General features: G+C 46.6%; 1 protein-coding gene across 1 annotated transcript; it reads right to left on the bottom strand.

The window, feature by feature from the left end:
• Positions 1-15,308: 15,308 nt before the first annotated feature.
• On the bottom strand, positions 15,309-16,009 carry LAJ45_02979 (uncharacterized protein; the record flags this gene model as incomplete). Its single annotated transcript, XM_046112570.1, has 3 exons — positions 15,309-15,578; positions 15,646-15,740; positions 15,856-16,009. The coding sequence occupies 3 exons, from the start codon at positions 16,007-16,009 to the stop codon at positions 15,309-15,311; spliced, it is 519 nt and encodes a 172-aa protein (XP_045974059.1).
• Between the last annotated feature and the right edge of the window lie 881 nt (positions 16,010-16,890).

The following is a 16,890-nucleotide window of genomic DNA, read 5'->3' as shown; positions in this document are numbered from 1 at the left end:
GCCGCTGACCCGTTACAGGTCGGAGTTGAACCCCAGACACTCCGACATATGTCAGATGTTTAAACTAATACACTAGGTAGCAATAGCTGTCTTTATGTCCGGGAACTTGATGGTGTGGGACAGGATCAAACCTTAATTATACCACCCCCCCGCAAACCTTAAACTTTCTGTGCCACTGAACTAGTATTCGGGTACTGTTGGGTAAGAGATAAGCGGGCTCGAGTGTTACCCACGGGCCCGGGTCAGATTGGGCCAATATCTAAAAGGATGGTGCTGGTGGGAGTGTACATATAGCTCCGGTACCCAGGCGCAAGCGTTAGTACGTCTTTGTGAGCGTCACAGAACTTCTGTTGAAATTTTATCACACGCGATTTTATTGTTCTCCGGCGCATTTCATTTATCTCCCGCCCATTTTACCTCCCTCACCGTGAATTAATGAATTAGACAAAGAAAAAAAGAAATACCTCCCTCCCACGCAATTTATCCCGATGTCCATTGCTATAGTCATTGTGGTGCCGGCGGCGGCAGTACTGTGTGTGGCGCGTAGCTAGCTGCGTAGTTGGAGACAGGTGGCTGGTGGGTGGCAGGGTTTCCAGTGGTTTACCAGTTATCCGGTTTCAACCGGTTGAACTGAACCAGTATCAATCTAGAAAACCAGTTAGACCGGCGGTTTAAACGGTTTGCACGAACCCTGTTCATGAGCTCGAACACCGCCCTTAGTCAGCTGGGAAATGTAGTTCCTCATCTCGAACACCCAGTTCCCGATCTCGAACACCCATTATGCATATGCGTATATTTAGCTATCAAGACATAGGACCGCGGTTTATCGGGAAAGTCGGTTCGTAACTGTCAGGGTAAACAGTTGGTTGAGTTGGTACGGCTTGGGGATAGAGATTTAACAGTTGGTACGGTTTTGTCTTCATTTTCAGCCGGTTTATAGCGGGCACAAATGTCACCCAACTGGAGAGAGAGAGAAGCCATGAGCACTCAAAAACTCATGGCTGCCACAGCAGACTTGCACCTCAAGCAAGCTGAAGAAATTACGAGACTACAGCGGAACGCCAGCAGCTCAGCGAAGAAAAACCATGGACTCACGCGCCAAGTCCATGAGCTAGTATCAAAATCACAGCAGTACCCTCCCCGAGAGTACTAGAAGAAACTAGACCAACAAACCAAGGCGAAGTTACAAAGACTCCCGAGATCAAAATAAAAGAAGACGTCGAGATGGAAGATACCACAGAGCTTAAAACAACTGGAGATAACGACTATTACAGCCTGTTCCAGCCCAAATCAATAATGAGCTCAAACATACTGCTCCCGAACATACAGTACGACATACTCCCACAACCTGAAGCGCCCACACCCCCACCCCCACCACCAATACCACCACTCCCACCAAAGACAGTGCTACCGACGCCAGAAACATCGCCAGAGCCAACACCGGAAAGACCCAAATGCAAAGAGAATGAACCGGCACAAAAAAACACTTAACCAAACCCCACCCGATCGGATCAAGCTCCCCCGACGGAGACTCCCATACCAGCAGAAACACACCTGGATGAGCGAGAAATACAGTTTGAAATCATGGGTAAAAAAAGCATGAAGGCATAGTTGGGTATAATGAACGCGAGTATACACAACCAGAACAACGAAGAAGAGGTGACGCTCAGGGGATGGATGTGGTACGGTGCCCGGGAAAGGGGATTGGTCGGGAGAGAGAGGTCGAAAGAATGCTACATGATAAAGGGCGTAGAAAAAGGAGAAACCAAAATTATCGAAGCGGAGGAAATACGGCCACAAGATAGAAACGAGATAGCTAGGTACAACGGAAAATGTCTGGTGGGACCCGGGGACAAGAAGACACAAATTGTAATTTAAGGACGCTAGTTCTTCTTTTCCTTTTTGGTTAGGCAGTGGCGGTGGATGTAGGTAGTTCTGGGGTTGCGATATTGCCATAGACTGCGGTCTGCATGCAATTAATGAGTTTAAAAAAAAAAAAAACCGGTTTGTACCGTTGAAAGCCCTAGTGGGTGGTGGGCAGCCATATGAGCCGCCCGCCTTTAAGGGGGCACAGTGGGGTGGATGGCTGGATCGTACTGGTGTACCTCATGGCGGTGGCGACTGTGGCTGTTCAATTGGGTGTTTGCGCTGTGCTAGTGTATATTATCCACACCTGGCAGTCATTGGTGCTAGTGAGCGTGCTGTTGTTTATGTGATCTTGGCTTTGGAGTGTGCATATGTGGCGATTGCTAGCGATGTAGTGGTGCTGCTTATGGTATTGGCGGCGGTGGCCGGTGAAGGTGGTGTTTTCGCTGCTGGTGGTGGTTCTTTCTGGTGGTGGTTGTCGCCGCTAAGGTTCAGTCCGGGGGATTTATGCTGGCATACGACCATTAGTCAAAAAAAGAAAAAAACGCCCATTAGTCACAGAATATCACTCGCATCCCGAGTCGTGTAGTATGACTCGGATCCTCGGCGGGGGTGTTGATGGCGGAGATGCAATCACCTGAAATTACCCGAGGACTTGGTGCTTAAACTGGTGCAGGCGGCGGTTGCGCTGGTGGAGGTGGTGGTGGAGGTGCGATGGCCGAGACGTAGACGTAGACGTATCGTTGCGTTGGGCCCCAACGCGGGAGTAGGATACTGGTAATCTTGATCAATGGATAAGTGTTCCGAGTGTTGACGGAGTGCTAGGAGAGTAATAGAGCTCATAGCTATATATATCCCTTCGTCTTACAAGCTGACCATTTTTTGTGGGGACCAAAAACGCCGCAGAGAATACCGAGGAGAGATTGGCCAGAATGAGTAATGAACTAAACAACAAAAAAAAGAAATAAAAAAAAGAGAGATTGGCTAGAGATTGATTCAGTGGTAATAGTTGATAAGAATTTGTTAGCACCAGCCACCCTTTTGGCCCCCACAAAAGGTGGTCAGCATTTCGTGCCAGACGAAGGGATAGAGACTAGGTACTACGGCCGAATCATGGCACTGCATCCCTTAGTGCACACGATCCAGGTACTGGTTGAATAAATTCTTTGTCTGTTGGCAGCTGTAGCTAACAACTCGCACATGTTACATACCACTCATGCTCATTGTTGTTCCCACTTTGATCGTCATCTTTACTGAGTTTCCCTGCGCGTGAGCGGTAATACATAGGTGTTTTTTCTTTCCTTTTGATTTGGCTTGTCGGTCGTCGTGTTTCAGCTCGTGTGCGTGATTATCTGCATGCATATGCAGCCCCGCCTCCACTCTTGTCCCTCTGTCTTGTAATTAGATATCTCAGATCTCTTGCTGTCTTGTACGATTTTGCGGGACATGTAGAGTACTGCCCTTCTAGGGCTTTTTTGTTTTATAATCCAAGTCTCATTGATTCTAGTACAAAATGTGGCATGCCGTTAAAAACTATGGCCTACAAACCTATCCCCAATATATTCCAGCTCCCCCAGGTATAGTGGCTGTGGTGTGCCACCAACCGCACTCTTACAGTGTTGACGCCCAAGGAAACCCCCGCCTAAGAAAAAATGGAAAAAAATTCCGGGTAACACAAAAGAAAGACAAAACAAAGAACAATGGCATCATGCCGGGGTTTGGTTGCCGGGATATATAATTGAGAAGTGTGAGAGATCTGTTATTTGATAAGAGAGATAACGAGATCTGTTAGTAAAGCCACACCAGATTCCCTTCTTGTTGGGTGGGCAACATATTAATTCCGACAGACGAAGGGATACCGCCAAAACTCGAAATATTGGCTATGCATACAAGATCAAACTTGCTAAGAACGGATACTTCTGAGGCTGATCGGTACCTTTCAGCCAATCCTTTTAGAGATAGATAATCCCTGGGCGGAGATGGCCAATTTTCGGTAATATGTAATTTACATAACGGGGTGCGGTTGTGCTTAACCGAGGTGTGTGGTGTCCTAAACTCGTGTAAATTTACCATTTCTAGAAAACAGAGCACTAAATTGAGTGGTAAACGTATCGTGGAGAGTTAGTACTCGAGGTACTCTATTCTACGTACTGTGCAGACACTCTTAAAGGTGACACGGCGGTATCTGGAAGTGGAATAATCGTGAATTCAAAGGCCAATAAGAGGGCTTATTCGTAGCCACTTTGCCGCAATTCACTCTTCAGGGGGTATCCCTTGGACGGATGAAAGTTGTCAAATTCGCGACCTGGACCGTGCATCACTTAGTAAAGGAATTGTATCGCTTTTTATGGTAAAGAGCAAGAACAAATCCAATCAAGAATTTCCAACAATTACCACACTAGGCTACAGTCGGTTTTAGAGCAACGACGAAATGGGTTGAACGACTAACAGGGATATGAGTGTGGCGGTTGTGGCAACAAATAAATCAAAAAGGGCCATAGCGATTGAATAAAATTATGGAAAGTGCAAAGAACTATTAACGTTTTGAAAGAACTACTATTCACGCGTTTAGTACACAAAGATTTCGCATGTAACCTCTTGATCATCAATACACTGGCATCTTGCAATGGAGTCAAGCCTAGCCAGTAAACTACCGATTGTCGATAATAATTGCAGCTACTCAAAGTATGAATGACTTGTTCTAGCTTTGAGTCACTATCATGCAGATTTTACGAGACATTTGGAAACTTCCACTTTTCACAAACCGGTTGTCCTCTCATTAGCGAAAATTTATGGAATATCCGAGCCGACTTTGAGGCAACATTGCAAGAACCCTGGGCAAAAAACAAGAAAAGATATCGATATTGATAAACAACTATTGACACTGGGGGACGAACAGGTTTTGGTTATACGTCTTCTCTTCTTGGACGACTTTAATATTCCTGCCAGCGTTGAACAGTTTTATAAATTGGCACACGCAATACTACGTCAACGTGCTAGTGACCCTGATAAGATAATTGGTAAAGATTGGTGCTACCAATTCCTTGACTCGGACCGTCAGGAAGAGTGCAGGTATTTGTTAGTAAAATCTATATGTACTAGCCGTGCAAATGCAGTCAGTTGGGATATGATGGATGATTTTTTCGTCAAGGTAAGCTTGAATAAGCAAACTATTCTCAGAGTACTAATTTGGTTCTCTCTGGAAATCGTTTAAAGCTTCGATGTCAAATTACAATATTTTACCAAACAATACCTACAATCTCGATGAGATCATCTTTATTTTAGGCATGGGTGAAGATATTAAGCATATATGACAGAATATAAGATCAGATTCAGTCTTCAAAGAATTCAAAAATAGAGAGTCTTGTACAGTTATCGAATCGATTGCAGCAACTGGCGGCTTCAGTGTCACACCGCTTGTTATTTTTAAAGGACAAAATCATCTCGCTGGTTGGTATACGGACGGAGATGCAGAAAATTGATTGTATTGTCTCAATCCAGCACTTCCTGCACCTTCATCAGAGCATGACAACCTTCGAACTCGAGCACGCAAGACATTTAGTATCAGAGAAGGTCAGCTGTACTTCAAAGAGGAAAGTAGTAAAGGGGATTACAGCCATGTAGTGCCCGAACATGAAAACCTTGATAAAATCTGTTTAATACACTGTCAAGGAGGACAAAAGGGCGTTTCGAATACTTACTAGGAAATTACTCAACGGTTTATGGAGTCAAGAGAGTCGATGTTGAGTTCCTACTCCAGCACTACCAGACCTACAAAATGCGAGCGATATCAAAGACTATACCACCTCTACAACTGATCAAAGTGACAATACTATTTGAAAGAGTTCAGATTGATTTGATTGATATGCGGGGGAATACAGATGACGGTTAAAGATGGATTTGTCATTTGAGGTATCATTTCAGCAAGTGTTCAGTTGCATATGTTCTTCGGAATAAAACGGGTGAAGAGATGAAGGATGTACTGGTTTTATGGATCTCGCATTTCGGTCCTCCACATATACTGCAATGAGATAATGGTACTGAATTCAAGGGATGTCTAATCGATATAGCACGCTTACATGGCATCAAAATTATCAATGGTTGAGCGCGTAATCCACCAAGTCAAGGCTTGACTGAACAAGCAAACAGTTTCCTGGGATCGGAGATTGCTGCCTGGGGAATTGACAACGGCTCCCACACATGGCGGCAGGCAATTCCCGAATGTATCTCGGGAATGAATAATCAACGACATACAACTACGAAAAAAACACCGTTTCAGGTTGTCTTTGAGCAGCGAATTCAGCATGAGGGCTTTCTACCACAAGACCGTTTAAGTAATTGTGTATAAGACGAGCCTCAGATATCTGATTATGAAGAAGCTGAGAATCCAATCTTTGCGAGTGCTATAGGTTCTGCACATATGGAAGCAAATAATATGGATTGTAGGATCGAGGGAAGTAGCAGGTTCAGCTTTAGAATTCCGCTGATATAGTTACTAATATTTTCATTTCTAGTCCCAATTGAGCATGCTCTAATTCAATACGACCAGTTAATGGAAACCCAATCTACCCTCACAGCTATAGTCTCAAGTAGCTCCGTGTTTTTGTGTCCCCCAAACCAATCGATTGATATGGAAATGATTGATGGTCAGCCTGTTGAGGCCCATCAGAGTCCACTTGTATCAACCTGGGATTCCACTGACGAGTTGCATGACGTTTGACAATTGGTTACGGAAGTGCAAGAGAATACGGCAAAGGTAAGGGATTCAATGTCAAAAATGACCGATCGAGTTAGAAAGGCGGTACGCTTTAACGTTGATGAAACCCTGGCCGTCAAAATACCCCGCAAAGACAGACTTTGTACAGATCCAACACCTCTCTTTTGTGTTATTGTGAAAAAGCCTCATCCCGATCGCTATCAATTACAATCACCCTATGGGGTTCTAAAACGTCACTACCCAACGCGAGAGCTGGAGCCTGTTCAATCTACAATCCCGTCAGGAGTCAACTCTGACTCACCTAAAGCGGTAGTCGCTTTGGCAACAGCTGTAAGCCGGTGGATAAGAGAGACATGAGCAGGGAATGGTATTATTTGTGATTGTAGAGGGAAGTGTAATAGGAATAGGTGTAGCTGTCGGGCGGCAAAGCGGAACTGTACAGCCAAATGTCATCACTCCAAGTCGGGGGGGAAGTCAAGCTGTGAAAATTTTGAACTCGGGACAGGAACTAACGTATTTCACCCTCTACCCGTGCGCTGAAATACAGTGGCTGAGACAAAAAACAAATATCAGATTCATTAGAACTCGAATACGAATACTACAATAGTAGGGACATAGGAAAAAACTATGAAAGTGTACGTAATCTTAAAGACATCCTACTACCAGCTTTGGCCGTGTTCTGATGCTCTAGTCAAACCAGTGAGTTCGTCCGCTCAGTGATATCACTGAATAGTGTCGTCCGATCACTGATATCAGCGAATTGCCCACGCCAGTAAGTGAGGATGTGACTTCTTCGCTGGCTAGTCCGTTCAAGGAGATTACTGTGTTAGAGTTAGTGGAAGCACTTTGCAAATTGTCTTCCGGCTTGCAAAAACATCACTATTACAAGCCAACGACATAGCATCAGAGTACGCACCAACAGCAACAGCAGCTATTTTACAATGTCCAACCTGTGTAATCTTGCCACCCTTTGCCCCTCTCTCGAAATAATGAACACCATCGGACACATCTCATGCGTTTAACACTACGTTACATAGTGATTGTTTGCTGTTTAATAAGTACTACGTTTGGGAACCAGCCAGGATTGCATGCCTGCCTGTAAACCTTAGTTGGTGTGCGAAATAGTTCCGCTAACTTAATATTCCAAAGACAGCGCTTATTTAAATAATTTCAACTCTTTCCTGAAACGTATACGTATTATATCCCTAAGCTGTCGACGCTGATATCCTAATATAGGCGATTATATTTTTACACAATTATTATTTGATAAGAGGGATAAAGAGATATATTAGTAAACTCACCCCAGATATATATCTTTTACAAGCTTTCTTATGTTTAAGTCGTTGCCTTTTCAGGACAGCTTAATGGATAGGCGCTGATAGAGTTCGGGACATCCGTAATATCTGTGTACTTGATGACTGGAATAGAGCGATTAGGCGAGCTTGCTTAATGGAGCGCCCTATTCATCAAAATATGGGCCTTTTGGAAGGATCGCCCTATCCATCAATCTTGGGGAATTGTGCGCGCACTTGACCAAATCGACGTCTTGGTCAACGGATCAGAACAGTTCCGGACAGGTACTGCTAGATTTGAGGGACCTTGCCGCTTGCTTGATGGTTTTGAGATTCTCTTTTTGTTCCCAATCCTCCCGTAGTCGAACTACATCATCGGCAGACACTACCAAGGTTTTCAGTGGTTTACCGGTTACCTGGTTCAAACCGGTTTAACTGAACCATTTAACTTGAGAGTTGGTGCAGTTTTTATCGCCGGTAATAAATGGTTTGAACTGTTTAGAATTCTGTAAAACCGGTTATACCGACGGTTTAAACGGTTCATATAACTCATGTTCATGAACTGGAACACCATAGTTCCTGAGCTCGAACCCCCTGTTTAAGGACATGTATAGCTATTTTTGGGACTGTTATCATGTTGAGTATACCAAGACATAAAACCCCAGTTTAGGCAGTTAAACCGGTTCAACCTGTTAAGATAAACAGTTGGTATAGTTGGTACAGTTTGAGCTGCTTGGTTTGGTGGTCGGTGCAGTTTTGTCTTATATCACAACCGGTTCCAACAATTGGAAAGCTTGGACACTACTAATGCTTTTGATAAGATTTGGGGCTATGGACTTTTAAGGAATCAGTAGCTGCTTTTGCTTCCCGCCGGAGGTAATTGAGTTCCTGCTCTAGTACAACTACTTGAGCTGCTGATTTGGCAGCGCTGGTACCAACCTTTTCTACCATAAGTTTGGTACGTCTCCGACCTGGTGTAGCGTCATTCATTAATGACAGAGTGCGACGGGTATGAATAAAGATACTTTTCCCATGACGAGTTGTTCGAGGTGCTGAACTATCAAATCTCTCAACATTTCGGCTTTTTTTGTTTGATATAGCAGGCTTGATAGTTTTTCTTGCGGTGAGTGGGTGAAGGCCGGTTGCTTCAAATGCAGCGAGGATTTTGGCTTTGGTGAATGTCAATTTGCGCGCTTGAACAATTAGTGGATAGAAGGTTCATTTGTGTATGCCGATATTCCCGTTTTGAAGCCCATTATCTTGACAATTGGAATAATGTCTCTGTAAGGGTCCAAAAAGCCCTACATCAAGCAGTTGTAGAAGGTGTATAGAGTGTGCGAGCAGGCATAAAGTTATTATTTCATGGGACAGGCAATAAGCAAAGAACTGCCACGTACAGTGGGAGACATGTCCGTCTATTATCAATAGTCGTTTCCGACCAGGCGTGTTGCACCATAGGTTAGCGATAGGTAGCATGACATTATACCAAGCCGATATTAGCTAGGGGTAGTATACGCATCAAAAACATCATTGATCCAGCTGAGTCCAATAATGCTATTGGTCCAACCCGTTGTTGATCGGCTAAATTAGGTTTGATCGCCCGTTTTGACCAAAGCATGCCAACCCGCGTACTTTGCCTCATCTTGGTAGATTATCATAGGAGGAATTACTGCACCAGCAGCGGATACTGCCTCAATTACAGTAATAAGTTTCCGGTTCCCGACTTCGATTTTAAAGCTGCGCTTGCCCCGGCGAACAATAACTTTAACTCTTGCCGAACGTCCCATCAAGAAGCCTTTCTCATCCATATTATATATATCCTCAGACAGAAGCACGAATATCCGTAGTATCTCCCTAAGCTAGTAAACACACACCGTTGAGAATAATCAGTACGAAACCTATTATACCGCTAAGTCAACAAAAGAATAGTTTGTCCTACCCTTCCGTAGAAGTCCTTTAGGATAGCCGGTTGTCAGCAAATGATCTTTGCTTATCAAGTCTCGTTGAGAACATGGAAGCTAGGTCAGGGTGGCGGGATAGAAATCTTGTAATCCAGTTCTTGCCATGTTTTAGGTCACACTCTGGTACTCCATGACATCTCATGAAATCCAACGCCATATCTTTCAGATATTGCTGGCAAGGAGGAAAGCCCCAAACGTCAAGCTTGTTAATCCAAGCTTTGATCGCATTTTCCTCTATTAGAGTAAGCTTTTGTTGGTCGGCGTGTGATTGTTTCCGATTCTTCCCACCACTCAACCTATCTCTAAGAGTACTTTCTGCAACCCTATGAGTTTCCGCAGCCTCTGACAGTGAAAGACACTTTCCTGAAGAAAGGTCTTTTTTCGCATCACTTATTCTTCTCTCAAAATCCTCCTCCTGCTTGCTCTTAGCTCTGTTGCTGGTAGGACCTTGTGGGATCTTGTTTGGTTGAGAGTTGAGGGTTTGAGGATCGCGAATGGGTAATGAGAATATCAACTACTATAACGAAAGGTCATGTTTCACTTTACTAATCGCGCACGGATATCTAGGGATCTACGGGTACATGGTGAAATACGTTATTGAGGAAGAATTGGAACTGGAAGAGGAGTCACAGCTCACTGAAACGAGTGAGATAATTCACGCCCTACCCATTGTTTCAGGGAGCTCGTAAGGTGGCTCCAATAATCATTTGTACTACTATTCTTTTACTTACCGTTACTCCTAGGATCTCCAGAGAATATAACAGAGGAGGAATGTTACCAGTCACAGGGTAGAATTTGGATGTCGGATGATCAATTGCTAGTATTGAGAGAAGCTTGTTCGAATGGTTGGCCTATATTAGCAGAGCTAAAGTCAAAGATAGATGAAGATACAGTAAGTGAGCGGATTGAGCAGGACAGATATAGAAACAGAATTCGGGAAATTATCTCAAACTATGGACAGAACCCGCTATTGGCATCCTTTAGAAGGCCTGGCAAGACCAGCAGGAGAAGTGGAAGAAGAGTGAATGTTGTGCGTGAACAGCTCAATAGACAGGTGGATTCTGCCCCTACTGGGTATTATGCGGAGGGTATAGTTTTTCTGGAATCTATAGAACATTCAAAAGAATTAGTTACTGATGTAGATACAGCCAGCGCAAGCCTTGCCGCACTTATCTTTGAAGGCTTCGCTGGCAACCACAGAAGAACGCTTGAAACTCAAATGGAGGAGGAAGGCGACGATAGCAGAGTCTTTTATGCTCTAGGAGTTAAAGTTATAGCTCTGGCTGTAATTGTAGAATTTATCAAGGAGGACTTGGAGATCACAAAGGCGGCAGCACGGGTAGTCCTACAGAGTCAAAATGGAATGGAATATGGAAGGTGGGTTGCATACGAAGAAATATATGAGAGCATGCAGAGAAGTAAAAGAATACGCTCTCAAACGATGTCTAAACAGTAAGGTTAGCCTGTATTGGGGCCCTTCAGTAGTCTTATTAGCTAGGGTCATATATACGTTATGATAGTATTCTTCTGAATAGGACAGACATAAAAAAACTTCTTCTGAACTGGGTGCTATAGTTATCTTCCGCTCCCACTTATGAGTGGATCACCCGATCCATAAGTCCGCCCGTGCTCTTTTCACTGGGTCACCCGAATCGTATCCTTTGTGGATAGGGCGCTTTTTTGGCTCCGTCAGAACAGCCCCGAGGTTAGCGAGTCTTGTTTCCGTGAAATGCATACCGCCCTGCATCCTGCATGCGCAGGCACATGGGGTAAGATTGTCTCCACCGCCCGCAGCGCCCGCAGCTCCCACAGAGCCCGCGTCTTCTTTACCGCTCGCAACGCCTGTGCCGTCTTCATCTGAGTCGTCCGCACTGTCCACAGCGCCTCCGTTGTCTCCACTATATGAACCGGGGAGAATGGTAGAAGATACGCCGGGCGATACAGCCAAGCAGCAACTGGTAAACCAGTCTATGTCCCTGGGTCGCAACTATGAACCAAAGTGGCGAGCATGTATACAAAAAGGGTCAGGCCTATCGCGTGGACAACAGGTGTCAACACCATCACAGAAAAGGACGATGCGTAAAGCATTGCAGCGATTAGCCAGGATGCATAGTTTTACAGGTCGGACAACCCAATGGGTGCAGGACATCGCCGAAGTATTCTTAAAAGAGAAAAGGAATTAGAAAAGTACCTTGGAGTCTTATGACCTCTAGAAGCTGCGGGATCTCCAGGATAATTCATCGGGAGCTTTGCAAAAAACAGAATCGAAGGTGAGTGTCACTTTTTTAACTAAGTGACCTTGAGTGAGGAAAGTAACAGTGTAAAAGCGGAGAACACTTGTCCATATCTCGAAACCATCTCGGCGGAAATCATCTCGCATTCTGTCTCCAAGCCCGTATTAAACTAGCCCTCGGTAGTGAAGCGTGCCTCCAAGGCGCATTAGGCCAGTCGTCGCCAGCTTCACCAGACAAATCTAAAATGTGTATCGTAGCTAAGGATAAGGAGCCACTTGATATTATCGTGGCTCTGGGAGCATACTTGTTTGGGGAAATGGCCAGTGCTAAGCGACAATTCTGTAGCGTTTAAACTGATGATATTGTAAACCGGATTCCCTTGACTTGGTGGTTGATGATACCCTCAAGTCTTCGCAGAATCCTGCCCTATTTATACATGTTGGAACCTATGCCAAGGCCCGCTTTCTAATACTAACTGATACGACGATAATAGAATAAGATAATGCTCCCAAAGATAACCCAGATAGAAAAGCGCCCCCTCGTAGTTCCGTCCTCCATTCTAATCCCGACACGTAACCATGAACCTTGCAATTGCCAGTCATCGGGCTGTACCATACTATTATCCTAGACCTACTTCCCTAAGTAGAACAGCCCACAGCCGTAAGCCCCACTTCCTATTCTATTCCGGGTGAGACACCCAATAGTAAGCGTGCCGTCATAATAGTATAGTGCTAGTGTGGTAACACCGCGTGCCCCCACACTACCCGATACCTTTCTATGCTTGTCCTTCCGTTACCCGACCGTCCCCGCATCACAACCCGTCACTCGTATTCCTCACTGTCCTAAGCCTTTTAGAACAGTGTTCCGTAATTCCTGTAACACTACTCCCCCTTCCTAGACGTCGCCCTCGACCGTTAAAACCCTTCTATGATAAAAACCCTGTGGGAAAAGTCATAGAGTAGGGAAAGGTATCGAGCTTAGTCCCGCCTGTTCCGTTGTCGCTTGTGAGCCCGGTCATTATCGATCGCTGGGCCTTGGCTTCGAGTATGGGGTCGTATGTTCGAGGTTGGCTGGAAATTCTCATCTGCCAATGCCTCCTGTGGCTCGGGTGTAGCCAGTCGCTTTCGTGTATTCTGTTTTCTGGTGGGATCTGGGTCCTCGCGATAGGGTCGCAGCAGCATCTCGTGACAAACGTCGTGAACCTTCCATTCTACCGGAAGTTCGAGACGGTAAGCCCGATTGCCCACCACTGCTGAAACTGTAAATGGTCCTGTGAACTTGTCTGACCACTTGGAGTATCCTCCTAGGTTCCGAGTATCCAGCAAGACCTTCTGACCGATAGTGAACCGCTGTGCTGCTGGTCCTGGCTTTGACGCCATCCTGTCGAAAGTCTTCTGTAGCGTGTCTCTCACTAACTCGTGAGCCGTGATGATCTCGTCCAAGTAGTTGTTTCCCGTGGCATCTAATCGTTCGATCTCTGCATCCGTAGGCCAGTCCGTTCGGGGGTGGAAGCCATAATTGCAGTAGAACGGCGATTGTCCCGTCGACATGTGCTTCGCATTATTGTAGGCGTATTCGCAGATAGGTAACAGATCCTTCCATTTCTTGCCTGTTCCTGCCGTATATGCCCGGATATAACCTTCCATGTGCTGGTTGGTTCGTTCTGTTTGGCAATCGGTCTGTGGATGGAATGAGGTGGAGAGTCTCCTGCGAATCCCCAATCTTTCCGTGATTGCCGTCCAGAATGCTGACACGAACTGCGTTCCTCTATCTGAGACGATGCTCCTAGGAAGTCCGTGGAAACGCCAAATGTCCTTGACAAACACGCTAGCGGTCTGTTCCGCATTGATTCCCGTCATTGGAATGAAGTGGGCCATCTTCGTAAAACGGTCCACAACTACCAATACGTTGCGGAATCCTGATTTCTCCTTAGGCATTTCCACTACGAAATCCATCGAGATATCAGTCCAAGGTGTGGTGGCTAACTCTAGGGGTTGAGGGAGTGACAAGTGTCTCCAACGTTGCTTGGCTCTCTGGCATACATCGCAAGTCTTGACGAAGTTGGCTACATCCGTGGACATTCCTGGCCACCAGTAGTTCCTATCGATCAACTCAAGGGTTTTATCCCTTCCTAGATGCCCCGCTACGGGTCGATCTTGATGTTCCTCAATGACCTGCTTGACCGCGTAGCCCGGTACTACCCATCGACCATCGTGGGTGGGGTCATTCGAATCGGGACTCCATTCCGCGGCAGGCTCTACTTTTACGACAGCAGCCTCCGGTGGTCCAAAGATCTCAAGGTTTGAGTCAGGGAGGTGTTCATCCGGAACCATCCTCCGAACCCATCGTCTTTCCTGTTCATACCAACCCTGTAGTGGCTGAGGCAGCTCTACGCTCGGTATGTCGTACCACTGATCCAACTGATTCCATTCCTCTTCGGGGTTGCCAATCACTTCGGACCCAGTTTCTACGCTGGTCCGTGATTTTCTGACAAACTGTTTTACGCTGACATCAGCAAACCCGTAACCTCCGCCAGACGCTCTGGACGCTCCAGGCGCACTGGGCGCTCGGTAGACAAACTGCCTCTCCAGAGAAGCAAGGAACGTTCCTGGCGCCTCCTGGCGCATAGCGTTCCGCTTTGGCGAGCACCAGTTTACCCTGCGCGCCCAGGCGCGCACTAGTGCAGCTAGTGCGTCCCGAGAGCAATACGCTCACCCTGACGGGGTGAGCTCGCGCCTGACGCTATCCAGGAGGTGTACTCCTTCCCGGACGCTCTCGCGACGGAATGCTTTTACTCCTGACGCTATCCCGACAGAATGCTCTCTCGCCTGACGCTATCCCGACTAAAGGCTCTCTTGCGTGACTCTCTCCCGACGGAATGCTCTCTCGCCTGACTCTCACGCGACGGAATGCTCTCTCGCCTGAGACTACTACCTATCTCCTGGGCGCTCCTGGAGCTCTCTGACGACTCCTGGGCATATCGCTAATGTTTCTGGAGCACTCCCGACTGCTCCCGCGACGCCCGACGCACCGCATTTTACCTTTCAGCGCCCTGTTTTTATCAGGCATATTACTGTTTGCTTTAGTAGGCACTGCTTTGCAGAGCATCCAGAACCATAATTCTATTACTAAATACTAACACTACAAACGTCTAGAAATCGCCAATCGGATATAACACAGGTATATAGGTATCTCCCCAAAGCACTCGCCGCTGCTCTCCAAAGCACTCGCCAGTGCGCTATAGATCATCTTCCTCCTCGCCTTCCTCGCGATCCTCCTCTTCATCCCTCCCCTCGCCTTCATCTTCCGCTTCAATGCCCCGAAGTTGAGCGTGAACCACCTCTTCCTGGCCGTTACCGTTGTCGGAACCAGAGATATCCCCTGGAGCATTCGGGGGTGCTCTTCGAGCATTCCGGAATGCTGCAAGATCCGCCGCTAACGCTTCATCGTCCTCGCTGAATCGATCTTCGGGTATCACCTCGATAGTGATGCCCTTCTTCTCTCGGATCTATCAAGGTTAGCCTCCGTTTGTAGAAAAGCACCCCACCATTGTAGCATCCATCCTTATAGCACACCTTTTCCCGGAGGTTATCCTTGATCACCTCCAACGTTGCCTCCTGGTTCTGCCTACTCCTCCCCTTCCATGTGTTGCTCATCCTGTTGAACGTTTCTACTCGTATTCAATGTCAGCGTGGAGATACACTATAGCCCTGGGAGCGCCCGTCACTGCTCTCAAAGCACTCGCTATAGCTGTAAGGGGATGTGAGAGGATCGGGGATGCTTACTAACAACACTCTCATTCTGTGACTGGAAATGGTCAGGCTTCACGTATGTTCCAGCTGACCATGCCCGAATGCCATGCCAAATAGCAGTCGATATCAGGCAAATAAAGGTAGGGGTAATCCGCTCAAGGAACTCGGGGTCTTTTACCCCTCGCATCCTGACCCCATCAAAGTATTTATAGTACAATATGTCGATAATCTCTGGTGCAAGAAACCGTAGACGGTAGGTCTAGTATCTGTTAGCAGCGTTCGCGAATGCTCTCCAAGCATTCCGGGTGTCCGGGTGCTCTCCGAGCATTAACACCCGAGTGCTCTATTAGCACCCCCGGATGCTCTCTGGGGATTGATCATACCTCATAATGCTGCGCAGGACTCAAGAAGCGATCATTCTTCAAAAGATACTCTACTTGAGTAGCCTTCGCCTCAGGACTCGAGAGCTTTCCAAGCCCATAGATGGTCGAATCCGCCAGGCGCCCTTTAACCTCGTGCATCAAGTGCGAACGCACTCGGGAGTGTAGCCTTCTGACCTATCGTTGTCAATTATGCTTCCAGAGCACTCGTCAACGTTTCAAGAGCATTCACCTGTTTGATAACAACCTCGTCGAGATCTACCGTACATCCCACCCTGCGACTGGCAGCTGCCCACATGTTTACTACCAGGACCGAAAGCCTCGCTGCAGGTGGAAAAGGCTCATGTAGAAGAGTGTGGTCCCCGATTAGCGTGCTGCACTCCTTCTCAATCCTCTGGGCTTGCATTGAGAGAACGTTTGCACTCCTCGAGCTAGGTAATAGGGATCTCTGTGATAGGTTGCTCGCATGAATGTTAACTGTGCTCTCAAAGCGGTCGTCAGTGCTATCGGGAATACTACTAACCTCGCTTTCTGCTATAGGAGCATTTCCTTCCCTAATTGACGACGAAAGCTGTGCAATATCGTAGACTCTTGGTTGCGCTTCTGGTAAATATACCTGAGGGCTTGAGGGAATCCGGGGACTGCTCATAGAGCTCTCGCCAACGCCCTCAAGAGGCGGGGAGGCACG

The sequence above is a fragment of the Morchella importuna genome (assembly GCF_003444635.1).
Source record: "Morchella importuna strain M04M26 chromosome Unknown Morimp01GS006, whole genome shotgun sequence".
Classification (NCBI taxonomy): domain Eukaryota; kingdom Fungi; phylum Ascomycota; class Pezizomycetes; order Pezizales; family Morchellaceae; genus Morchella; species Morchella importuna.
This window is presented reverse-complemented; position numbering and strand designations above follow the sequence as displayed.